This window comes from Pinus tabuliformis, chromosome X (genome assembly GCF_031772625.1).
Source record: "Pinus tabuliformis cultivar Carrire ecotype Pingquan chromosome X, CPIR1, whole genome shotgun sequence".
Lineage (NCBI taxonomy): Eukaryota > Viridiplantae > Streptophyta > Pinopsida > Pinales > Pinaceae > Pinus > Pinus tabuliformis.
In genome coordinates, this window is record NC_142308.1 from 1,656,719,357 (window position 1) to 1,656,746,533 (window position 27,177).

Here is a 27,177-nt window from a genome sequence, read left to right on the forward strand (position 1 = left end):
AGCTTATTTTGGCTGTGGCTTGAGTTGACATTAATGACAACCAATTCTCAACAACTACGACTTGAGGTTGTTGTCCCATTATTGTGAGGTGGCAAAGAATGGTAAAACATATATGACTTGGGACGACAATCCATAAGATGCTAATTGATGGATGATCTCACTAAATTGATTTCCTCTCTTTGAAGCGCAGATCGATACTCTTTTGTTGTCCTTATGAGAGATTTCAATCTCTCTTTTCTAGCTTTCACTTGGTTTGAAAGTGGTGGAAATCCACAACTAAAGTTCAAAGCTCATTTTAGCTCTACTTGAAACATCAAACTCCATGAAAATTCCCAAACTTCTTGTATTGCGAGTCCAAATCCCATTATATTTGGGATCTGGACAATCCAGATGGTTTGTACTTGTAAATGCCCTAATACGTTTATGCCTGGACGTATTTAATCCAAATGTGCTCAGATTTGGATACTTCTCCCCTTTTTAGGCCCATATATCTATTGAAAAGTGTAACTAGGTTTGGTCTTCATAATGATATGTAATTATGATTTTATGTAATGAGATGTAAAGAAGAAAAATAAAATTATTGTATTGCTTGCTTCATGGGTTTCATGAGCAAGAGATTTTATTTTTGAGTCAAGACTCCCATTGAGAGTCTTTAGGAATTATTTGTCATCTAGTCATAAAATGATAGTCATTGCAATGTAATGAAGTCATGTTACACTTTGTAAAAGGTAAAACTTGCCCATGTAAACTTACAAAGAAAGAACTTGGTAGAAGAAGTCAACGCCCCTACTTGAGATCATGTCGGCCTAAGGGACATGAGAAAATGTGTATAAGTAGACACACTTGGCCTCCCTTAGAGGCAAGCAACTCAGCAAGCAATTCAGTGAAGAGAAGTGCAAGGAAGAGGCCTACAAAGCAGAAGTGCGAAGAAAGGATATGAAGGATTCTTTTGGGTATAATGAAGGAAGGATTCTTTTGGGTATAGCGAATGAAGGTTTCCTCTGGGTATGGTGAATGAAGGTTTCTTTTGGGGATAACGATGGAAGGATTCTTCTGGGATCAGCGAAGGAAGGATTCTTCTGAGGTTTTTCTTGGGTTATATATTCTCTCCAACGTGCAAAGGAAGAAGGAATGAATACATCACAAGAAGATAGAAGGACGAACCTATTGGAAGCTGAAGAGAAACAATATAGGTCTCAATTAAGGAAACTAGGGTTTTTAATCTAAGGTAAACCTAAGAGATCGAGGTTCTCTGGGTGACCAAGATAGAGATCGAGATAGAGACCAAGATCCTCTAGAGGAGACCAATGAGAGCCTATAGACTGAGATTCTCTAGGGGAAGCCGAGAAGAAGCAATGTGAAGGATAGAGACTAAGTTTCTCTAGAAAGCCGAGGAAAGTAGTTCGGTATCAAGAAGCAACCTGTGACAAGGAAGAGGCAGAACATCAATTGTAGCGACAAGGTTCTTGGGAGGATACTAGAGTCAAGGGTCTTTGTCATGGTCTTGGTATTCGTCAATTGAAGATCTATAAGAAGAATTTCTGATCGGGTTTTCCTCTCAAGAGGAGAGAGGTTTTGGCCATGGCTGACAAGCCTACATACTGTGTCACTTGTCTTCTATTGTGCATATTGGTAATTGTCTTGATGAAAAAGAACACAATAATAATATAATGAAGAGAGACTATTAGCTAAAAGGTAAAAGTATATCACAAGCAATTACCAAACAAATAAATCTTTTAACTCCTGCCCTAGATTTCTCAACATGGTATCAGAGCTTAGGTGTTGAAGTCAAGAAGGGGCACCCAATTAAGAAGACATCAAGCCTCGAAGAAGAATTATAGCACATTCAAGGGCTGCCAAGGGCAAGATCTTCAAAACCCTAGATCGAATAAATCTACATCAGCAAGAGTCTTGAAATCATCTTCAAGAGAGAAGGAAGACTAGAACATTCAAGAAGGATCGTGAATCAAGCTCTCTCTCATCAATTCCTCATGAAGCAAATCCTCTATCAACATAAAGATGAAGGAGGAAACAAGCATCAATTTCTAAAGTAAGTCTGACTATATTTGATAATATCAAAATGTCTTTTTGCAAGGAAAGCAATAAATTGGTGGAGGTTGCAAATTTCCCTGCATGGAAGAAAATGACAGACCTAAATCTTATTGAGAATGAGGTCATGGATCATATTAACGGGTCGATAACCCAACCTCTAAAGGAAGATACTCAAGCACATGCTAGATTCATGAAGGGAGAAGTGAGAGCCCAGAGGATTCTTATAGAATCTATAAAAGATTCTCTAATCCCATATGTATCAAAGTGATGGATGGTCTGCGCCCTATGAAGAAATCCCAAAAGATGAAGACTCCATCACAAGAGAAATTCATGACATCGAAGGAAAAGGAGTTCTTCAAGCAACTGGTTGTCCCATCATCTCCACCTGAGGAGCTGCTGTAGGTCCCTAGTTAAGAGGGAGCCTGGAAATATGTTTCTTACTTGGCAGAAACTTGGAAATTCCTAAGCCAAGGGGGAGCTTAGGTACATTCCTTTTGTAGGAATGAGTACATTCCTTTATTGGAATATGTCCTCCCTATTTGAGAGGGAGAGATAGACACATCATTTTGGTCTTCACTTGGGAAGACAGAATGGAGGATTGGGTAATCATTTGGCATCCGATACTCTTTGAGGATGAGATAGGGCATCCAAGAGAAGAGTGATCGTAAAGAACCGATATTCTTTGAGAACTGGGAATCCATGATAAGAATAGTCCTGAAGGAACACACCCTGAGTACCTGGTTAGTATGTTTCGGGAGAGACAATGATGAGTATGTCTATAAATCATTGGTCTCACCAACATTGAGCTCAGATTTTGTAGAGAGATAGAGCTGGTAGTCAAGGCCTTGCTATGTGACAACGTTGGTTGATATGATGCTATACAAATGAGTTACCAATCCAAATTCTTCTTATGAGAAATTCTTCAGATTGAGAATGACCAAATACCATTATGAATACCTCCCTAGTTAAGAGGGAGCATTGAAAAGTGTAACTAGGTTCGGTCTTCATAATGACATGTAATTATGATTTTATGTAATGAGATGTAAAGAAGAAAAATAAAATTATTGTATTGCTTGCTTCATGGGTTTCATGAGCAAGAGATTTTATTTTTGAGTCAAGACTCCCATTAAGAGTCTTTAAGAATTATTTGTCATCTAGTCATAAAATGATAGATTCATTGTCATGTAATGAAGTTATGTTACACTTTGTCAAAGGTCAAACTTGCCCATGTAAAGTATCCTCCAAGACCTTGTCTCTTATCCTCTTCAAGTTGCCCTACAACAAAGAAAGAACTTGCTAGAAGAAGTCGACCTCCCTACTTGAGATCATGTTGACCTAAGGGACATGAGAAAATGTGAATAAGTAGCCACACTTGGCCTCACTTAGAGGCAAGCAACTCGACAAGCAATTCAGTGAAGAGAAGTGCGAAGAAGAGCCCTACAAAGAAAAAGTGTGAAGAAAGGATAGGAAGGATTCTTCTGCGTATAATGAAGGAAGGATTCTTCTGGGTATAGCGAAGGAAGGTTTCCTATTGGTATGTCGAAGGAAGGTTTTCTATCGGTATGTCGAAGGAAGGATTCTTCTGGGATCAACAAAGGAAGGATTCTTCTGAGGTTTGTCTTGGGTTATATAATCTCTCCAACGTGCAAAGGAAGAAGGAATGAAGACATCACAAGAAGATAGAAGGAAGCACCTATTGGAAGTCGAAGAGAAACAATATAGGTATCGATTAAACAAATGAGGGTTTATGATCTAGGGTAAACCTAAGAGACCTAGATTCTCTGGGTGACCGAGATAGAGATCGAGATAGAGACCGAGGATCTCTAGAGGAGACCAGTGAGAGCCTAGAGACTAAGATTCTCTAGGGGAAGCCGAGAAGTAGTGTGAAGGATAGAGACCGAGTTTCTATAGAAAGCCGAGGAAAGCAGTTCGAGATCAAGAAGGAAGCTGTGACAAGGAAGAGGCAGAACATCAAGGGTAGTGACAAGGTTCTTGGGAGGATACTAGAGTCTAGGGTCTTTGTCATGGTCTTGGTATTCGTCAATTGAAGATTTATAAAAAGAATTTCCGATCGGGTTTTCCTCTCAAGAGGTGAGAGGTTTTAGCTCTGGTTGACAAGCCTACATACTGTGTCACTTGTTTTCTATTGTGCATATTGGTAATTGTCTTGATGAAAAAGAACACAATACTAATATAACGAAGAGAAGACTATAAGCTAGAAGGTAAAAGTATGTCACAAGCATTTATCAAGTAGAGAAATCTTTTAACTCCTTTTGCCCTAGATTTCTCAACAATATCTCTACACCTGGATTCCTTTTGGGTACAAACCTCGAAATCTGATTCCTTTTGCGAACTCTAGTGGGGTCCACCCTGGATAACCTCCTATCCAGTGCATTTTCTTTTATTTGGATATCTGGCTCAATTGCAATGCATACCCCTTAATGTGGCCCAAATTTGTTTCCACTTAGATATGCTTTGTCCACGAATCTCGATGTTTGTTATACTTTGCTGTGGGCTAGCTCTGGATGGCTTAAGTTTGTTTGTGGTTCAATCTGGATTTGGTCTCCTCGACACAGATAACTCAACTGACATAAATTCTACATACTTCAGTTATGTTCCCATCAATTGATGGATCCGTTGAACTGTTATGAGATGAAATTACAACTCTGAACTAATTGTGAAAACTGATTGCTTGTGACTCTGAACAATTTGAGAATTTAATCCAACTCTATTTCTAGATCACAAACACAAAGATTGAACACGAACGACACAGTGAAATATACAAGCAATATGTTAATTTCAAGCAAAAAAATTGTAGACTACAAATTGGTATATGTGTCTAGTCTCCCGTTGGTCAGATTCGACCTCTTCGCTTTCTTTCAAAATTCTCTTCACCAGTCTCTTCCTCACATACTTTCATACACAATTATATTCAAATTTTTTTACATGAAGTTCTCATTTTCAATCTCAACAAACTCAACTTGTTTTACTAAAATATCTAACAAATTCCTAAATTAGTCACATCTATTCTTTTACATAGCAAATAAATGACACTCATCTTTACTTAATAATACTGATTCTCCAAAATATATTATAGGAAAATATTATACAATAAATAAAATTTGAGGAAACCTACTTCCTTAGGTAAATGGGGTTGACCTAAGAAGGTCAAAATGATTTCATTGGGAGGTGCTACTACATCACTAATTTGGAGGATTGACCCATAGTTTTAGAGTGCTTGGATGATGAACTTTTTGGTGATCATATTCAAGGAGCAAACATGCCGCTCCCATCCACTAGCAAGTTTCTATATGTAGGAGCTTTGTCCTTCGCTTCACAACGTCCAACATTACGTGGGGTCCATGTAGCTTCTGTTTGTGTTCCATGAACACTTTCACTTTCTCTTGCTCCTCTTCTTCATTGATCACGAGCAAAGAAATTAGAAGTTTCGTGTGGCAAGAGGAAAACTTAGTAGACATTAGATCCCTTTTTCTTCTTCTAGGTAGTAGTAGTCTCTAGAACTTAGTACTTCGTCTTCATTATAGCTTATTTTATGAACTTTACATGACAATTTAACTTTTAAGTTTGAACCTAGAACTTTGTACCCACCTTTGAAAAATTTTCACTGAATCTTGTAACTCTTTGGTAATGAATATGTTTTTCTATTTCATTTCGTGGTTGATATTATATGTAACTGTTATGAACAAAGTTCATATAAGCAACAATTACTCAGAAGATCTGAAATATGTAAATATCCATTATAGGACAAGTAGTATATTTATATAAGAATGTAGAGAATGTATGAGATGATGAGACTGTTACAAATGAGGGCCCACTTATATGCCTAGGCAAGTACCCCTTCATGAGCGATCATGTTCTTAGACATGCCTCTTCTATACTAATCATTAATTAATCATTATTGCAGTTTCTATATATATATATATATAACATTGTCTTCTTCTTCAGAAAGATTTGTTCTCAAATCTTATCGCTGACAAGGCGTGTCATCTGTTTGTCTTGTAATCTCTCTGCATCTTTCGGGATTCTTTGATTTGTCATCTTTAAGAATTCTACCATTTATTTATAAAAGGTTCATCAAGGATGACAACTCGAAGAACTCCAAAAGATACAAATAGATTACAAAGCAAAGAAACAGATGATATGCCTTATCATCAATATGCTTTGAAGGCAGTTTTCTAAAGAGGACAACAATGTTATGAATAAAATATATTTTTATATAAATATATATAATAATGATTAATTAACTAGTGATTAGTATAGAAGAGGCATGTCTTTAAGGACATGAACTGTTATGAATATAATTTATGGAAAAATAATTGTAACAATAATAATCATAATTAAGGATTAATTAGCTAGTAATTAGTTAATGAAAAGGCATGTCTCTAAAGACATGAGCATTTGTGAAAGGGTACCTGCCTAGGAATATATACAGGACCCTCAGTTGTAATCAAATCATCTCATCAATTCTATATACATTATTTAATATACATTACTTGTTCTATAATGGATGTCTTTGTCTTCAAAGTCTTCTGACGATTCTTGTGAAGTATGAACCTTGCTCGTTACATTGGTATCAAATCATTCTTCGGCGTTTACGAACTTTGTTCGTTACATTGGTATCAGAGCCACGTTGTCTGATAACCAGGGTTGTGGCCATCAAGTAATCGTCAAGTTCCTTGTCATTTCGATCAAGGATTTCAACCAGAGTAGTTGGAATTTCGTCGTCGCTGACTTCGTCAGAGGCCCTTGGCCATTTAAAAAAAAAATTCAAATAAAACTAAAAATAAATTCAAAAAGAGAACAAAATTAATAAAACAGACGATTATAAAAAAACTAAAGCAAAAAAAAAAATCTGTAAGAAAAAGAAACGAGTCAAATTATATATATATATATATATATATGTATATAACAAAAAAATAATAAATAATATATACAAAAAAGGAATTATTACAAAAGAATAAAAAAAGAGATCACATATAAAATTTATGTTACATTTTTTCACAATTCAGAAAATAAGTAACTTAAAAACCCTGTATAATAAAAAAAATTACTGTTGATTTTACTGATAAGATAATATAACTCATATATAACATAATAATAACATTTAGTTATTATTAATGATATGTATTTATTTTCACTATTATATTATCGTCAATAATTATTATATATTCATGAATATAACTATCTCGTAATGAGACCCCTTGTCTTAATTAAGATAACCATAAGCCATTACCTTGGTTTGGTACTTAGTGTTGGTAATGTCAGTCTATTATTTCCCTATGAACATGGTATCAAAGGAGTTGATCCTACGGTGGAGGTGGAGTGTAATCTGGAGGCCTTGACTAGAGGCATTCCAGATCATGCTACTATTGATGAGGTGCCACTTTAGTATCATAGGGATACCATGGGGGTATCAACTAGATTGAGTTAGCTGTTGGGCCGAGATGTAAGAATTTTTCTTGTTCTCTTATTAAAGAATCATAAAAAGCATCAAAAGAGGGGGACTTGTAATCAGAGCTCCGCAGCTTCCTGGGTCTTGCCAACTTCTACCGCTGGTTCGTGTTAGGATTTTTTCATATCACTTGGCCCTTGAGTCAAGTCACCAAGGCGAAAGAAAAATTCTTTTGGTTTGAATATCTGGACACAGTGAACTGCAAGCAATAGTTGGGCCTTTGTTGCAACGTGGGGACTCTTTGACCTCGCCAAACGCACAATCAACCATAAAATGGCCCTCATAGAAAAAGAAAACAAAATTAATAAAACAAAAGATTATAAAAAAACTAAAGCCAAAAAAAAAATCTGTAAAAAAAAAAGAAACGAGTCAAATTATATATATATATATATATATAACAAAAAGATAGATATATACATAACAAAAAAGTAAAAGCAACTGCGATTCACCTTCATACCTACAGCTGCCCCGAACTACAACCCAACCAGCCGCCACCGCTATTGCAACCACTGACGCCGGCCACCGCACTCATCAGAGCCGCCACAAACCAAATTTACCCTGTAGTCATTCTTTTGTTATTACTAGCCCCGTTCCAGTTGGCTGACAACAATTTTGCCCCTTCTGCGCCAGACAACCTCAGTTGCTCCCCACGAACTCCAACGATCTGCCCACCGCTCCTGCATCCACAAAGAAGGCCAACACCACAAACTTCTGCACTTAAGCTGCAGCTACCATTGGTCCAACCGGAACCTACCGCAACACGATCCTGCTCGCTGTCGTTCTACCATCTTGCTCGAAACATAACATTCCCTGTTCGGCTGTCTTTTGCCACAATCGGTTTTGTTCAATCCACCCATCCGTCAATCCATCCACTGTCAAGCCACAATAAGATATCTGCTAGCATCCATTAAAGGTGAAAAGGGGATCTTAAGGGTCAAGATTATAACAAGTCATACTCTTCCAAGGTGACTTGTCAAAAAAAAAACGAAGGTTGATATTAAAATTAAAGGAGATTAAAAGGGTAATTTGAGAGAGTTAACACTCTTTTGAAAAAAGTCAAATATTTAATTATTTCCAAGGGTTTCTTGAGGAGACTTTGCATATATATCCACTAAAAATCAAGAGAGAGACTTTGCATATATATATATATATATATATATATATATCAACTAAAAATCAAGAGAAGAGAAATTAAGGAAAGGATAGTAAGGGGTATTTTTTTTAAGGAGGAATATTATATAAAGGGGATATATATTATATAAAGCTTTATAGAAGTCTATTTATACATACAAGGTTTTGAAGGTCATAAAAAAAGAAAATAATAATATTTTATTAGGGGGTTACTTTTAATAAACACAAAAGGGAGGTCAAATCATTGAAGAGAAAAAAATGGAGTTTAGTTCAGAAATAAAGGAAGGAAGATTTTCCTATAAAGGTTTTTTGATTGCAGATTACAGATTAATTACATTAAGAGAGACTATCCAAGGGAAAAGAGTTAATATTTCTATTAGTACAAGCAACGACGAAAATTACATAAATATTAATCTGGCGAATCAACTATTAGTTTCAGATGGCAATGTAGGCAAAACAACAAATATTTTGGGGAAAACATATGAAATTAATGATTTACAAGTGACAGTGGATCATTATGAGTACATATCTCAATTTTGTGTCATAACTATGTATGACAAAGAGGTTGACATAATTCTTGGTCGACCTTGGGTTAAAGAATTGAATACGTTTATATTAAACATAGAGGTTTTTTATTTATTTATTTTATATGTTTTCTTATAAGGAAAAGATTATCACATTCTGAGACATGACATTGAAGTCAAAATTGACAATGCCTTCATCAGAAGACTTTAAAGATGTTACGAAATTGATGTTTCAAGATAATCAAAAAACAATATCAAAAAAGCAGAAAGAGCTTGAAGTGTAGGAATTTACAGGGTAAGTTCCTCAGACAGAACACCAAAGGACACTGCTCACACACAGATCACAGATCAATACACTAGTATTTTTGACATGGTTAAAACCCTCAAAGAGGGAAACAGTCCACGGCCTGAGTCAACACGGCCACTTCAGGCAATTTATTAATAAAAGAATGAAAATTTACATAAGCTTCTCTCATGGACGGTTAACCTACAAATGACCCTCCATGCTTTTTAAATAGAGATCATGGACCAATCGGGTGTTAAGCCACGGATCAAGTGTCGGTAATACCGAGGAGAGAATGAACCGTCGGATCACTACATATCGTGACTGTCGGATTGTAAGTTACAAAATGTACATAGTAAAGAAACACACTTTACCTAACTCTATACTAGACCAAGTTATACTTAACTATTTCCTATGTGTCGGAATATCCTAACATCCCCCCTTAAGAACAACTTGGGATAGGATTGAAGGATTTACAAATATGACACAATAGGAGAAGGAAGGAGGCACTAGAGCCTATCCCCCCTTAGTGACAACTTCCTGAACTCCAACCATAAATCGAAGTTTAGTGAACTTCGCCTCTGTGAGAGCCTTTGTAAAGATGTCTGCAACTTGATCATCTGTTGAACAATATTGCACTTCAAGAACATGGTCGTGAATGAGCTTTCTGATGACGCGCATGTGCAATTCAATGTGTTTGCTGCGCTGATGTTGGACTGGATCTTTGCATAGTTGAATGGCACTTTGATTATCACACCAAAGTGTAGTCGGATGTTGCTGCTGAAAGCCAAACTCTGACAGGATCTGACGAAGCCACAAGGCTTCCTTACTGGCTTCTACAGCACCACGATACTCTGCTTCTGCTGAAGAAAGAGAAATGGCACCTTGTTTCTTGCAAGCCCATGTAATAGGTCCTGAACCAAGAGTGAACACATAACCTGCAGTAGACTTCCGATCATCAGGGTCACCAGCCCAATCGGAATCAGTGAAACCAACCAATAGAGGAGATGCTTCGGCACTGTAATGAATCCCAAACTGAACTGTACCTCGAACATAACGACGTATTCTTTTAGCTGCTTTCCAATGACTTTCATGTGGGTTTTGCATAAACCGAGCAACAAGGCCAACACCAAAGGAAACCTCAGGACGAGTATGGGTTAGATACAAAAGTTTTCCTACAAGTTGACGGTATAAGGTAGCATCAACTTCAGGAGAAGTACAAGTGACTGAAAGTTTGACTCTAGACTGAAAGGGAGAAGGGGCTGGCTTACAGTCTTCCATGTGAAAATGGCGTAGAATATCACAGGCATACTTGGACTGGGAAAGGGAAATACCTTCCTTGGATTGCAAGACTTGAAGACCAAGAAAATAATGTAAGTGTCCTAAGTTTGTCATTTCAAACTTCCTTTTAAGGCTAGTCTTCACATGGTTTATAAGGTTGGGATCACTACCAGTCAGGATAAGATCATCAACATAAAGAACAAGAATGATAAGAGACTTGCCCACTTTCTTGGTGTAGACAATATTGTCAGAATGACACCTAGAAAAGCCATTTTCTAAAAGAAAGTTATCCATTTTGGCATACCAAGCTCGAGGAGCTTGCTTGAGACCATAAAGAGATTTCTTAAGCCGACATACAAGGCTGGAGTCTGTTTGTATAAAGCCAATAGGTTGTTCCATATAGATTTCTTCATGCAAGTCCCCATGCAAGAAGGTAGATTTAACATCCATCTGATGGACTTCCCATTTGAAAGAGGCATCAAGGGAAAGAACAAGGCGGATAGAGTTCATTTTGGCAACAGGGGAGAAGGTTTCAGTGTAGTCAATGCCTTCAACTTGTGAAAAACCCTTAGCAACAAGACAAGCTTTATGTTTATCAACTTTCCCATCTGGTCCATACTTGGTTCTGTAAACCCATTTGCATCTAACAAGTTTTCGTCCCTTTGGTAGAGGAACAAGATCCCATGTATCATTTGCCAATAATGAATGATATTCTTCATTCATAGCTGCTTCCCAATCTGGATGGCCTGAAGCTTCTGCAAAGGTGTCAGGATCATAATTTACTGAAGCTTGAGCCAGTAAAGAAGAGGCTCTATCAAATTGAGAACGTGTACGTCGCTGATCTGTAGGATCACCGGCAAGATCACCTGCTGCATTCCGAGTAGCACAGACCCATTTTGGAAGCTGAGGAGCTGAAGGAGGATCCTGAGAAGGTGGGGGAGGATTTTCATCCTCGCTTTCATCATCTGAAGAAGAAATATTTTCAAAAGGAGGAGAGATAGGGAGAGGTGGCACATCCGCCGAACTAGGCTTGTAGGCCGATATATTTTCAGCAAACTTTACATCTCTTCTAATGATAACATTTTTGGACTTAAGTGGAATAAGTCTATATCCTTTGACATCTTCAGAATATCCAACAAAAATACATTTTTCACTCTTAGGTTCTAAAGCTTTATGTTTCTCATCTGGAATATGGGCCCATGCTTCACTTCCAAAAACACGAAAGTGACTTACATCTGGTTTAATTGAGCTCCATGCTTCTTCTGGAGTGATATTCTTAAAACCTTAGTAGGAGTTTGATTTTTAATGTAATTTGCACAGTTAATTGCTTCTGCCCAATAATTAAGACTAAGTCCTTTAGATTGAAGCATACAATTAGCCATTTCCTTTAAGGTGCGATTCTTCCTTTCAGCTACACCATTTTGTTGTGGAGTATATGGAACAGTATGTTGCATTTGAATTCCATTCTCAGTGCAAAAGTTGATGAATTTGTTGTTAACATTTTCTCCGCCATTATTAGATCTTAGCTTAAGGATTTGATGTCCAGATTGTTTTTCAACAAAGGCCTTAAAGGCCAAGAACATGTTAAATACTTCACTCTTGAGTTTTAAGAAGTATACCCAAGTGCGTCTGGAGAAATCATCAATGAAAGTTAAGAAATACTTGTAGCCAGAGAATGAAACAACTGGAAGTGGACCACATAAATCACTATGCACAAGCTGTAAAGGGGCTGAAACGTGCCAAGAGGCACGTTTTTCAAAACTGTCCCGATGATGTTTTCCGAGTACACATCCGGAACAAACACCACCTCTGCAAGATACCATTGGAAGACCTGTCACCATATTTTCTTTACATAGATTCTGAAGAGAGCGATAGTTTAAGTGACCAAATCGCTCATGCCAAAGTTTTCTCACTTTATCATTATGAGCAACAAACACTGAGGGAAGATTTGATGACCCAAAGTTGTGAAACTTATACAACCTTGTAGAATCATCAGCAATGCCAGTAGCTAAAATCTGTCTAGGATCTCTTAGGTCCTTAATTACAACATCGTGAGGTGAAAATTCAACGATTTTACCTTCACCTGAATGAGTTATCTGATATACAGATAGAAGGTTGCAGGATAAGGTTGGAACACATAATACATCATTAAACTGACCATTGTCTATATGAACAGTTCCATTCCCTACAACACTAAGAGATCTATCATCACCAACATATATATTTTTGGTGTTACAATCATTTAAAGAAGAAAACATGGCTTTGTTTTTGGCCATGTGATAAGAAGCTCCAGAATCAATGAGCCACTCATGAGAATGAGAAGAAGAAGATACATTTAGTGCATAGCCAGACCGAGATGCTTGACAACCACATGCAGAAAGTGCCATTCCTGAAGATGAAGTTGAAGTTGAAGAGTGCTCCAAATGGATGTTATGCTTCTTCATTGCTGCTTCCAAGGCTTCCATCTTCTTAAAGCATTTGGATTCTAAGTGGCCATCTCGATTACAAAAGTTGCAATGTCTATCAGTCTTCTTCCCTTTGTTTTTATTTGTCTTATCATTTTGTTGAAATGATTTTTCATTTTGAGGCTGAAATTGCTTAGGACCCTTGTTTGGTTTAGGACCATTCCTTTTAGGATGCAACTTCTTAGGATTTGGTTGCTGCTGGGCGGCTAACGCTTTCTTAGAAGAGTTTCCAAGATTAAGAAGACCAAGGTGTAAGAGTTTTTCTTGTTCTCTTATTAAAGAATCACAAAAAGAATCAAAGGAAGGGGACTTGTAGTCTTGTCCTTGAGAAATGAAGGCTTCTCTTGTAGAATGGAAGGTGGAAACAAACACAGATTAAGCTGGTCCCAACTTAGTAAGAATGGAATAGATAAGGTTGCTATCTTCTTTCTTAACCTTAACACCTTCCAGAAGTCTAAGGGTCTTGAACTTGGACAAAAAATCTTCAATGCAAGAAAAATTATTGGGGTCCAATGTAAGCAACTCATTTTCAAGTTGATGGGCTCTAAGTTCATTTTTGATTCCAAAAACTTTAGTAATCTGTTTCAATGCTTCATCAGGAGTATCAAGTTCTGCAATATGGAATCTAAGATCTGGAGAAATAGACATCCCTATCAACCCACGTGCTTGATCTTGCCTATTTTCCCATTTAGCTGCCTTATCTTCATCTTTCGGTTTGGTTTCTTGGCCTGAGGCTATTCTGTAGAGACCTTTACTTCTAAGTAAATCCACAATGTAGGACCACCATTGGAAGTAGTTGGTGCTGTCAAGAATAACTTGGCATGGACTTTCCATTTTAACAGAAACTGAAGCTATAGATGCTGAAACTAAGTGTTCCAATGGAAAGATCTCGAAAAATTAGGCTGTTTCAAAAAAAAACGGTTCTGAAAACGGCTTCCGGATGAAGAAGTTATGGCTTTTTGAAGAAAATTTGATGAAGATGCCGACGAAGTGTGGGAATGTGCGGAAATGAAAAATCCGCCCCCACAAAAAGGAGACTTGAACTCAAGACCTCTACTCTCATAAATTAGCTTTGGACCAAGTGAGCTATACAAAAAGTTTGAGAGAGAGAGGGGGGGGGGGTTGAAGCTTTGGGTTGCGTGCTTGCTTTGAGAAAGCTCTTTTTCCCTACAAAACAAAAAACACAAAACCCAACACGGACATACAAAAAAAACGAACCTTGCGGCTCAAAGTTAGCTTTAGCCGGAAACTAAATATTTTCCTCAATGTTTTTGATTTTCCGAGATCACACTAAGGCGCAGTGGAAAAGAGCATACACATGAGAAAAATCCTTCCTTTTTGTTTCTGATTTGCCCAGATCGCACAGAGTCGCGGGGCAAAGAGCATACGCAGAAATGAAAGGTCCAGATCCGGTAATAAAAAAAAGCTAAATAAACCGAAACCGAAATAAACAGAGAGAAAATAACTGTAAACTGCAAATAAACACTCTATACTTCCAGATCTTAAAAATGACGCAGCTAGGGCTACCGGAAACCTTTTCGCGTGAAACGAAAGGGGTTTCTCACTGGAACAGATGCTCCCAACACAACAGACCAGTCCTCTTGGCCCAAAAGCAGTAAGAAACAGTAGATCTAGGAAACAGTAGTCGGATGCAGTTCTACCGGCTTCAGATTTGGATCACCAACGGACGCGGCCCTCAAATAGCTCTGATACCATGTAGGAATTTACAGGGTAAGTTCCTCAGACAGAACACCAAAGGACACCGCTCACACACAGATCACAGATCAATACACCAGTATTTTTGACGTGGTTAAAACCCTCAAAGAGGGAAACTGTCCATGGCCTGAGCCAACGCGGCCACTTCAGACAATTTATTAATAAAAGAATGAAAATTTACATAAGCTTCTCTCATGGACGGTTAACCTACAAATGACCCTCCATGCTCTTTAAATAGAGATCATGGACCAATCGGGTGTTAAGCCACGGATCAAGTGTCGGTAATACCGAGGAGAGAATGAACCGTCGGATCACTACATATCGTGACCGTCGGATTGTAAGTTACAAAATGTACATAGTAAAGAAACACACTTTACCTAACTCTATACTAGACCAAGTTATACTTAACTATTTCCTATGTGTCGGAATATCCTAACATGAAGAAGTCATCTCCAGTAAAGACAAGGAAATTTCGCGCCTCAAAGATCATAGTGAAAAACTACTCGAACAAATCAAGAAGGCTAAGGCCACCAAGAAAGAACTCAAGAAGCACCTATCAGAACAAGAAGAGGAAAATTTACGATTAAAAAACCTTAATAAAAAATTATTAGAACAAATCAAGTGTTTAAAAGATGAGAAGCTTGAATGCCAAAATAAAGATGACTCAGAAAATGAGGAACTCTTACATCTTAAAAATCATAATCAGAGTCTACTCACTCAAATTAAGAAACTTAAAAATGATAAGAAATCATGGAATAACAAATTAGAAGAGATAATCACGAAAGAAGTGTTGAAGTCTTCAGTCCAAGTTGAAGAGAAAGGAATAAATACCAATCCAGTCAATCTTATAACTCAAGAAGAGGGTAAACCAATTGAAGTCAATGCATACTTAGAAGTTACGGTTCCAATGTCAGAGATTTAAAGTGAAGATCCAACGAGTAAGCAAGTGACGTTTGTACCTAAAGGAAATCAAATACATTAAGTAAATCAAGAAATCGACACAACCACGTTAAAGGGAAATCAAATCACAAGAACTTGTTATCGACATCCGAATCAAAAGAGCTGTCATGTTAATCAATCTACGTATCCAGACTGACGATAACAAATTATCCCAACTATCAAGTAGTTGCCAAGTTCCACAGAAGATTCATGTAGGATGGTCACATCCATTCTCATTGCGACAATTTTGTTTATCACTTAGAGGATCCTATCATCTTGTATCAACAAAGATGACAACTCCGAGAAATTTTAAAAGATACAAATAGATTACATGAAAAAAAGCAGATGACACACCTTGCCAACAATAAGATTTGATGACAAAGCTTTTTGAAGAGGAAGGCAATGTTATGAATGTAATTTATAAAAAAATAATGAAAAATAATGTAAACAATAATAATCATAATTAAGAATTAATTAGCTAGTGATTAGTTAATGAAAAGGCATGTCTTTAAGTGTTGAAGAAAAGTGTAACTAGGTTTGGTATTTGTCAATATAATTTTGATCTTTGTACTTGTCAAGAAAAAGAAATTTATTTTTATAAAATTATATGAAAGAGTTTCTTGCTCATTCCATAGGTCTAGGAAAGTCAAAGAAGCAAGATTATGTTAAAGAGCTCTTTATGAGCATTTATGTAATGTACATGGGTCAACCTAGTGTCAAGAAGCCCTCCAAGACAAGCACCATTCTTCAACAAATAAGACTACAAGCAAAACAATGAAGAGAACATCATGTCGGCATGCGAAAATGAATTAAACAACTAAAAGATGACATGTCGGCTCAGATAAATGACACAATAGTTCACTTGGTCATGTTGGATGAAATACAGGGTCAAACCACTATAAATAGGCGTGTAAAGTTTAGAATTACAATCAGATAATTTCAAATATCTTTGCAACTTCGGAGGTGCAGGAACTCGCATTCCTCTGTGATCTCGGATGGGTACAGGACTGAGTTTCTTCGTATAATAGTAAGGATCAGACTTCGGATGGACAACCTCACAATAATCTCGGATGGGTGCCACTGAAATGGTTACAGTCTCGGCATAGGTAGAATGATAAGAGTCTGTCTCAGCATGCTAGACAGTATCATGAAGGCCTCGGTATAGGAAGAAAACGCAGTCACAAAATCTCGGCATAACCAGTGATGACAAGGATCTCAGGGATCCCACAGTAGCATACACAGTCTCGGCATAAGTATGATAGAAGGATCTCACAATGATTCACTTATCTCAACATACATTAAGGTGCAGTCATGATCCTATCACAGTCATGATCTCGTTCTTGATGGAGACATAGTCACAAAGGCTATGATCTCAGTGAAGGTACAATTATGATGAGACTGTCATGATATCGGTGGATCTACATGCAGCTCTCCTATACATATCACATTATGAAGATCCCGTTGATGAAGACCTCGGTGATGGTGCAACAATGATGATGATCTCAGTAGTAACAAAGGAAGAGGATTGGTGTCTTGGTCTTGGAGTGGCATAGAGGGTCAAGTATAATGGTCTTGGTGTTTGTCAATTAGAATCTCTATAAGAAGAATTATGTGCAGGTTTTCCTCTCCAAGAGGGAGAGGTTTTGGCCTTGGCAGCACAATGCCAACTTCTTGCGTTCTTGTCTCTTTGTTTTGGTAGCAATTCGATGAAGTAAATGCACACACTCATAATAAGAAGAAGATCAAGATAAGATAAATAGTAAAAGCATTTCACAAATTGTTATCAAGTATAGAAGAATCTGTCTAGTGCTAACTGCCCTAATTCTTCAACACTAAGGAGATGGCCATTCGTGAAATGGTACCTACCTAGGTCTATATACAGGGCCCTCAGTTGTAATCAAATCATCTCATCAAATCTATATACATTATTTAATATACATTACTTGTCCTATAATGGATGTCTTTGTCTTTGAAGTCTTTTGAAGATTCTTGTGAAGTATGAATCTTGCTCGTTACATTGGTATCAGAGCATTCCTCTGAGCATACGAACTTTGTTCGTTATATATATAAATATATATAATAATGATAATTATAATAATTATCATTATTATCATTATTTATATAATAATGATAATTATAATAATGCCTTTAAGGGCATGAACATTCATGTAGGGGCACCTGCCTAGGTATATAAGCAGGCCCTCATTTGTAATAATCATCATCTCAGATCTTCTATGCATTTCTATATAAATATATTTCTCCTATCATGGATATTTTTATATTTCACATGTTTTGAGTATTTTGTCGCGTTTATGAACTTTGGTCATATCAGTAACAATTTTTTGATGACAAATTTTATATGTTGAAACTTGAAGGTTGATGACAATTTTATAACTATTAGTCTATTAGATGATTGATGTTATATGTGTACTAAATGGTTGATGATTTAACGATCATCATTAATCCAGTATTTAAATGTGTTTCATGTTTTTTGCAGTTGTTTCGACATTCTGCATGTTTATTCTTGAATATATATGCATCAAAATATATTAAAATATGTATTCTATAAAAAACACCTGCGAAACACTCTGCTTCTTGAAGCCTTTTGAAAATTGTGCTTCCCACTCCTGTAGAAATTTCTCATTTCCCACCCCGGTTTTCAGTTTCTCCTTATTTCTCCCATATAGTTAAATGCGCTTTCCCATAACCATACATTTAACAAGCTGGAAAAAATAAATTTGCTGAAAACACAAATTCTGGAAATTTTACAGAATGCTGGAAATTGCAGAAATAAAAATCAGCAGTAATAAACAGCGATTGAAACACATTTAAACATTGAGATTTTTGGTCGATGTGACCCTGGAAAAACCCCCTACAACTCTTGGGGAAAACCAGTTTGAGAGCTCTTCTTTATTTCTGGAAAATGCGTTTTTACAGTAAGAGAAATATTCAGCAAAAATCAGCAAGCAAATTTTTACAACTTATCTCAGCCTTGTTGAAACTCAGCCTTGCTGAAACTCCGCTTTGTTGAAACTCCGCCCTGCTGAAACTCTGCTGTACAGACTTGCTGAAACTCTGGCCTGCTGAAACTCCGCTGCTGAAACTCCGCTCTGCTGAAACTCCGCTCTGCTGAAACTCCGCTGCTGAAATTCCACTGCTGAAACTCCGCAGCTCACTGTCCAGAAATCTCCCTTGCTCTCTTGCTCTCCTTCTCTCAATCTGCTCATGAAAGAATGAATGACCTTTTCCTCCTTTAATCTAACCCCAAGTGACTTTTGGGTGATCCCTAACTCCAATGGCTGAAATAGATTGAGATTTAAGGCTGAGATTAAATGCTCATTTAAATCTCACTTTTTATTTTTTTAATTCACCCCACTTTAATAAAGACCCACTTAGTCATTTATTTCCAAAGTCACTTTTCCTTTCTAATTTTTCATTGACTTTATAAAAGTCACTTTAAAATTAGAGTTAGTAACTTTATCACTTAAAATCACTTTTAAATTAGATTTAACTTTATAAAATTATAAAGTCACTTTAGGAGAAAAATTAAATTCTTTTGGACACTTTTCCCTAGGCCAAAGATCAAAGCCTAAGGGAACCACCTGTCCTCCGGTACCGAATTTCAACACTCCCTCTTACCGAGGAAGGTGTTCCTCACCACACCCATCTTGTCTCTGAAGTAGACATGCTTGCCCCGTGGTAAGGCTTTGGTAAGAATATCTGCAACCTGCTCATCAGTGGAAATATACTCAAGCTTCACAACTCCCTTCTGAACATAGTCTCTGATGAAATGATATCTGACCCCGATATGCTTTGACTTGTCATGAAACACTGGATTATCCGTGACTTTAATGCAACTCTGATTATCACAGTAAATCACTGAAGGTCTCAACGGCTGACCAAACAAGCCAAACAACATCTTGTGAAGCCAGATAGCCTCACAACTAGCTAGACTGGCTGCCGTATACTCTGCTTCCGCTGAACTCAGTGCTATTGACTGCTGCTTCCGGCTGAACCATGACACTACTGCTGAACCCAACCCAAAACAGCACCCTGAAGTGCTCTTCCTATCAGAAGCACAACTTGCCCAATCAGAATCAGTGTATCCTGCCAATCTCACTCCATCTCCCTGCCTGTAGTCGAGACCATAATCCACTGTCCCCTGCAAGTACCGCAAAATGTGTTTTCCAGCCACCTAGTGAACCTTCCTAGGCTCACACATAAACTGACTCATCGTGTTGACTGCAAAACAAATATCTGGTCTAGTGTTGACCAAATACATCAAGGAACCAATCAGCTGCCTGTACAATGTGGGATCCACCAATTCGGAATCCGAAGCATGAAGCTTCTTCCAGTTGGTGATCATCGGTGTCGACATGGGTCTACAATCCTCCATGTGGAATCTGCTAAGGATGTCCACAATATACTTTCCCTGCCCCAGGAAGAAATGCCCCTCCTCCTGCCACACCTCCAAGCCCAAAAAGTAATGCATCAAGCCGATGTCCTTCATCTCAAACTCCGTCGCAAGATCTCTCTTGTAGTGCTCTATGAGTCTCTCTGCACTTGTAATGACCAAGTCATCCACATACAACACCAGAATGAGAGGCTCCTCACCAATCACAATAAAGTAAAGGTTCGGATGTGCCTCACTCTTTGTGAAACCCGTCCCCTGCAAATATGTATGTATCCTGGAGTACCAAGCTCTGGGAGCTTGCTTCAGGCCATAAAGGACCTTCTTCAGTCTGCACACATGGGACTCCTTCCCATGCACCTCAAAGCCCTGTGGCTGGTCAATGTACACCTCCTCCTGTATGAAGCCATTGAGAAATGCAGTCTTCACATCCATCTGGTGGATCTTCCAACCCATCTCTGCTGCTATCGATATAATGGAGCGGATCGAAGTATATCGAGCCACGGGAGAGAAGGTCTCCTCATAATCAACTCCCTCTACCTGGGAGAACCCTCTAGCCACAAACCTTGCTTTGAATTTCTCAATGCTGCCATCTGCAGCATGCTTTACCTTGTAAAGCCATCTGGAAGTAACCACGGATTTGCCCTCGGCCTCGGCACCACCTCCCAAACATCATTCTTCATGATAGAAGAATACTCCTCCTGCATGGCCTCTCTCCAGACCTGCTGGCTAGCTGCCTCCTCATAGCTAGAAGGCTCAGAGTCAAAGATGCTGGTAACCATCGCCATATAGCTACAAAACCTCTCAGGTGGTCTACTCTCTCTGATCGGCCTCTTCGGCTCAGCAACAGATGAGGCATCTCTCAAGGTGTCCTGAAGCCACTTGGGCTTCCTCTTCCCTGAGCGCACTTCTCCCACCGGAGAATGAAACTCCTCCTCATCATCATCAGGAGCCTGAACTCCTGACTATCTGTCTGCTGTCCTCCTGCCTGCACTTGAACCTGTAGAAGCTGAGGTACCGTGTGAACTGTCCATCAGTGGACTCCCTACTGAACTGCTCTGTGAACTGCTCTGCATGCTGCCCGGAGCACCACCCCTCTGGCTCGGTGAGCCACTGCTCACTGACGGACCTGACATCCTCATAGATGTACCTCCTGATCCTCCTGATCCCTGCCCATTGGATCCTTGCGACTGACTCAACTGTTGCTGAGGGTCTGGCTGATCCAGATACTCTAACTCCCGTGACCTCCTAAAGGCCCTGTCCTCCTTGAACTTCACATCCCGTCTGACAACAACTCTCCTCTGTGCAGGAATGTAAATCCGAAAGGCCTTTGAGGTCTCACTGTAGCCCACAAAGATACCCTTCTCTGCGGTGGGCTCTAGTTTGGTCCTCTTCTCCTTGGGTATATAGGAGTATGTAATGCATCCAAAGATATGAATATGACCAATATCAGGCTTCTTCCCAGAGAAAGCCTCCTCCGCAGTCATGTGCCCCAAGGCACGATGCGGACTCCTGTTCTGCAAGTAAACAGCTGTGTTGCAGGCCTCTGCCCACAAGAACAATGGCAACCCCTGATCATGTAACATGGCTTTGGCAGCCCCTATGATGGATCTGTTCTTCCTCTCCGCAACCCCGTTCTGCTGGGGGTTGTAAGGAATAGTGAACTCCCTCCTAATGTCTACCTCCGCACAATAGTCAACAAACTCTCCAAGGGTGTACTCTCCTCCATTGTCTGACCTCAGGGACTTGATCTTTCGACCTGTCTGTGTCTCCACAAGAGCTCTGAACTCCTGAAACCGCTTGAAGACCTCATTCTTGGTCTTCAAAAAATAAATCCAGGTCCTCCTAGAGTGATCATCAATGAATAAAACATAGTACTCATATCCACTCAAGGAAACATGAGACATTCGACCGCTCACATCGGAATGAATCAAATCAAGTATCCTAGTCGCTCTGCTGTCACTGCTGGGAAAAGGGGATTTGGCAAACTTGCCCATCGCACAACCTCTGCAAGTATCAAAGTGATCAGTACTGAAATTTGGCACACCTGTAGTGATCTCCCGCAATGTCCTCAAGGCTCCATGATACATATGTCCCATCCTGCGGTGCCAAATCTCACACAGCTCAGAACTGCTAGCTTTGCTGTCGGTACTACTGCTCAATGCCAAAAGGGGCTGGAATGCAAACTTGTACACCTTTGCATGGCGTACACCTATCACTCTAGCTGAATCAGCTGGAGTGCCCTTGGGATACATCAACACCTGTCCTCCCCTGAACAGTACCTCATATCCTCTGTCCTCCAAAGCTGAGACGGATATGAGGTTCTTCCTCATCCCTGGCACATAAAGAACATCTTACACTTTCAAGGGAGGTTTGGACTCCCTCTGAAATGTCAGTGTCCCTACCCCGATTGCTCTAACAACTCTATCATCACCGAGTACTACCTCTATATCAGTGCCACTCTATGAAAGCTCTGAGAAGTACTCACGAACTCCTGTCATGTGACGTGAAGCCCCACTGTCCACATACCAGATACCTGAAGATGCTCCGCTAATCGAGGGAAAAGCATGCTCCCTCTGAACCTGTGTGGCAGGTGATCCTGCACTAGAGGACTCACACGTAGTGAACGCAAACTCCCGGTCAAAACGACCTGCAAAGTCCTCAATCTCTGCTGAAGCTGCCATGTCCTGGTTCTTCCCCTTCTTCTTCTTTTTCTTCTCCGCACACACAACTGCATAGTGTCCCATCTTTTGACAATTCCAACACTTCACCTTGGAATAGTCCTTCTGTGTGTTCCCCTGCTTACCTTTACCTTTGCCTTTGCCCCCACCACTACTTGTGGAAGCCTGCTTCTTCCCTTTGCCTTTCTTGCCTCCTGCCACCAGTGCTACATCCTCATCCTGCTCAACTGGCTTGGCTGCCCCAAGCTGACCTTTCCTGATCTCTGTCTGAATGCAATCATCCCAAAACCTCTCCCATGTGGGAAGGGTCTCACGTGCACAAACCCCATCAGCAAAGTTCAACCATGAACGGGGGAGGCCATTCACTGCAATCTGCACCAACTCAGTGGGTGGAATGGCCTCTCCAATCGCTGCCAACTCATCTCTCACATTAGTAATCTTTGTGAGATATCTAGCTGCACTATCATTACCCATCTTAATGTTCTTCAGCTTCTCCTTCAGGACCATCCTCCGGTTCTCATTGGTACTCTGGTAGAGATTGGACAATGCTGTCCACATCTCATGGGCATTGCTCTTTCCTCTCACATGAGGAATGCAATGGTCTTTGATTCCGTCTAGAATCAGCCTCTTACCCTTGTTGTTCTTTTTATTATAAGCTGTCAACTGAGTAGCATCAGTAGGCACAACAACAGGGTTCTGTGTGGTATGCACCATGATATCCCAGACTTATGCCTCCTCAAAGATACTCTGCATTCTCTCCTTCCAAACGCTGTAATTTGTATGCCCATCCAGCCTATCCTCCACCCTCAATCCCAATGACATCTTGCTGTCCTAAAACTGAAAAATAGCACTGCTGTAGTAAAGATAAAACCGCTGTTTATGAAAAAAATCAGCTTGCTGGAATTTTCTGAGTGAAAAATCAGCAACTGTAATTTTTCCTTTTGCTGTCCCAAACTGTCTTTCAGCACTCAAGCTCTGATACCATGTAGAAATTTCTCATTTCGCACCCCGGTTTTCAGTTTCTCCTTATTTCTCCCATATAGTTAAATGCCCTTTCCCATAACCATACATTTAACAAGCTGGAAAAAATAAATTTGCTGAAAACACAAATTCTGGAAATTTTACAGAATGCTGGAAATTGCAGAAATAAAAATCAGCAGTAATAAACAGCCATTAAAACACATTTAAACATTGAGATTTTTGGCCAATGTGACCCTGGAAAAACCCCCTACAACTCTTGGGGAAAACTAGTTTGAGAGCTCTTCTTTATTTCTGGAAAATGCCTTTTTACAGTAAGAGAAATATTCAGCAAAAATCAGCAAGCAAACTTTTACAACTTATCTCAGCCTTTCTGAAACTCCGCCTTGCTGAAACTCCGCCCTGCTGAAACTCTGCTGTACAAACTTGTTGAAACTCCGCCCTGCTGAAATTCCGTTGCTAAAACTCCGCTGCTGAAACTCCGCAGCTCACTGTCCAGAAATCTCCCTTGCTTTCTTGCTCTCCTTCTCTCAATCTGCTCATGAAAGAATGAATGACCTTTTCCTCCATTAATCTAACCCCAAGTGACTTTTGGGTGATCCCTAAATCCAATGGCTGAAATAGATTGAGATCTAAGGCTGAGATTAAATGCTCATTTAAATCTCACTTTTTATTTTTTAATTCACCCCACTTTAATAAAGACCCACTTAGTCATTTATTTCCAAAGTCACTTTAAAATTAGACTTAGTAACTTTATCACTTAAAATCACTTTTAAATTAGATTCAACTTTATAAAATTATAAAGTCACTTTAGGAGAAAAATTAAATTCTTTTGGACACTTTTCCCTAGGCCAAAGCTCAAAGCCTAAGGGAACCACCTGTCCTCCGGTACCGAATTTCAACAACTCCCACTCCCACTGCCCACTCGCAACAGCCTTGATCTAGGCCAAAATCCCAAAACTTCTTAACACGTCATGTTTTAAGCCTTTAAGACTGCATCTTTGTAATGACGCTGACTTGAAAGTCATGGATGGATAGTGCATGATATTCAAGTAGTGTATACGTTATAGTTCTTTTTATACTACACTATATGTCCAGGAAAAGATCCCTCACATGTATTTGAACCTTCAAGGCCAGAGCACGGTGTGACAAACTGACAAACGTCACCTGTCTTTATGTACTTAGAATTGCTAACTAGGAAGACATTTTCAACAGTAACAGGTCTGATAGTCAACATGGTGCGAAGAAAGAGAATGCTATGGGTTTTTTGGTTGCCATTCGTAAGTGGTGACTTGATGGCTTACTATGAGTGACATTACCTGAATGTGCTTTCTGTGACCATTTTTAGGACATGTTAATAGCTTGTTATATGCGGAATCAGAGATAAAATTAAGCATGTTTTTCTTTACTTTTTTTTTTTGTTTCTTATTGTTTTTCTCTGCACTTTAGTTTGTAGAACATTGATGTATCTATGTATACAGGGCATGGACTTTGATCCAGAGACAGGGAAAGTGTTGCATATAGAGCTTGCAAAAGCCAATTCCAGGTCCAAGCGGTCCCGAACAGGTATTAATGGTTTATGGAAGAAATTTATAGCTAATTCTGTAACAATGCCATGGAAGAGGCAATGGGTGTTTATGGAATACACTTTGCATTGGCCTATTTTAAGATACATACTAAGTTCTGTAAGAATGTGATTGAAGAGGGAATGGTACTTCTGTAGTAGTCTTTGCATCCTTCTCTTTATGTTAATCAGATGATATCCTCAAGGGCTTTTTGCAAGTGAATTAGAAAGCGGACTAACAAAATCTTTTGCCTTATCTTCCTCTGTTCAGATGATGGAGGATCTAGCTCTTCTGACAAAAGAATTAGAGGACCAAATAGTGTTCCCGAAGTCTATCCAGATGCGGGTATGCTGACATGCATTATGTGACGTGGGCAAATCAGATCCTAACTCTGAGTTTACACAGATGATATGTGTTAATTATATACTGATTTTTAACATGATATGAAGTTCTCTACAGAAAAGTTACTGATTCATGAACATGAAATTTCTATCATAACAGCTGGCAAAGATTCTGTCAAAACTTTAGATTACTTATAAGCTGTAGCTATATATTGGGTTAATTCCATACAAGGTTTTGTCCACATTTGGTGTTTTGTTATGGTTTTTGTTGCTTTCACTTGACCATTAAATTAAGCTTCTATAAAGCTCCTCTGTTTTTGCAAAATGCCACTGGACGGCTTCATCACGTCAGCAGCACATGCTTTAGACAACTCACTTTGCACATGTTTGACACACTTGCACACTCACAGGAGTTGGCGGCACTGTGCACATTCCTGGAATGGCCAATTCCGGTTACAGCGACACGAGTGGGTTTCCATCCACACAGAGGTCAACATGCACTTTCTTAAAGCACAGCATTTTTTTAGTCACATGGAAGGATGATATTGAACATGAGGGATTTTGCAACAACTGTTTACTTGAAATTTAAAGTTTCAACCGACTTTGTAACCTGCTATTGTTCTTCTTGCAAGGTTTCCTGTATTATCCAATTATTCTGCCAAAAATGTTTGAAGTTTGATGTGTATAATTTTTGCCCTGATTGTTCAGTGGTGGGATGAAGGAAGCTGCTGTTTTTCAAGATGGCGTTCCTGGCCTGACTACAGTAAGTGGTATTTTCCTGTTTATGCTGGTGCAAAGTTCAGTAATAGATAAAAGAATTTGCTCTTTTTCTTGGTGTAAACTTGAATGTTAATTTAAGTTATTCTTTGTGTTCCCTTTGTGCAATCTTCAAAGTATCTTCAATCCAAGCTTCTCAAAGGCTCATGGTTTTATCTGTTCATGCTTATCAGATGCACACCGATTAATTCTATGTACCATACTATGTTTTATCACTCGTAAATGCATTTGCTGAAAAGAAACAGAGGTGTCAGGATAACTGAAAGAAAAGTGCCAGTAAAGTCACCTAATAATCCATCCTTGCTTTGGGTTAGTGCCTTGCTAACTTCATGGGGCTCTATCCCTAAGTGATTCATGGCATCAATGAACTATTGGGAATATGTTTGACCTCAATCTGAAAGAAAGGCTTGATATTTTGCACAAATAGACTCAGAAATATGAATCTAGACTGTCAAATCAGCAAGCTTGAATTCAAATTTATGATAATATATGTCAAAGCAAGTTGTAAAATTCATGATTTGCTAATTCCCCCTTATTTATGCAATTATTGTTTCCCCTTA

At 38.9% G+C, this 27,177-nt stretch overlaps 1 protein-coding gene across 4 annotated transcripts in view; it reads left to right on the forward strand.

Annotated features, from left to right (window-relative positions):
- The window catches only part of LOC149146368 (RNA-binding (RRM/RBD/RNP motifs) family protein), a 218,155-nt gene that overhangs the window by 71,405 nt on the left and 119,573 nt on the right, over positions 1-27,177 (forward strand). For all 4 annotated transcript variants that reach the window (XM_089448281.1, XM_089448282.1, XM_089448283.1 and 1 more), the window contains exons 3-6: positions 25,416-25,500; positions 25,770-25,844; positions 26,251-26,329; positions 26,549-26,603. In XM_089448281.1, coding sequence (XP_089304407.1) covers positions 25,416-25,500; positions 25,770-25,844; positions 26,251-26,329; positions 26,549-26,603 — 294 coding nt within the window. The remainder of the gene's footprint in view (positions 1-25,415; positions 25,501-25,769; positions 25,845-26,250; positions 26,330-26,548; positions 26,604-27,177) is intronic.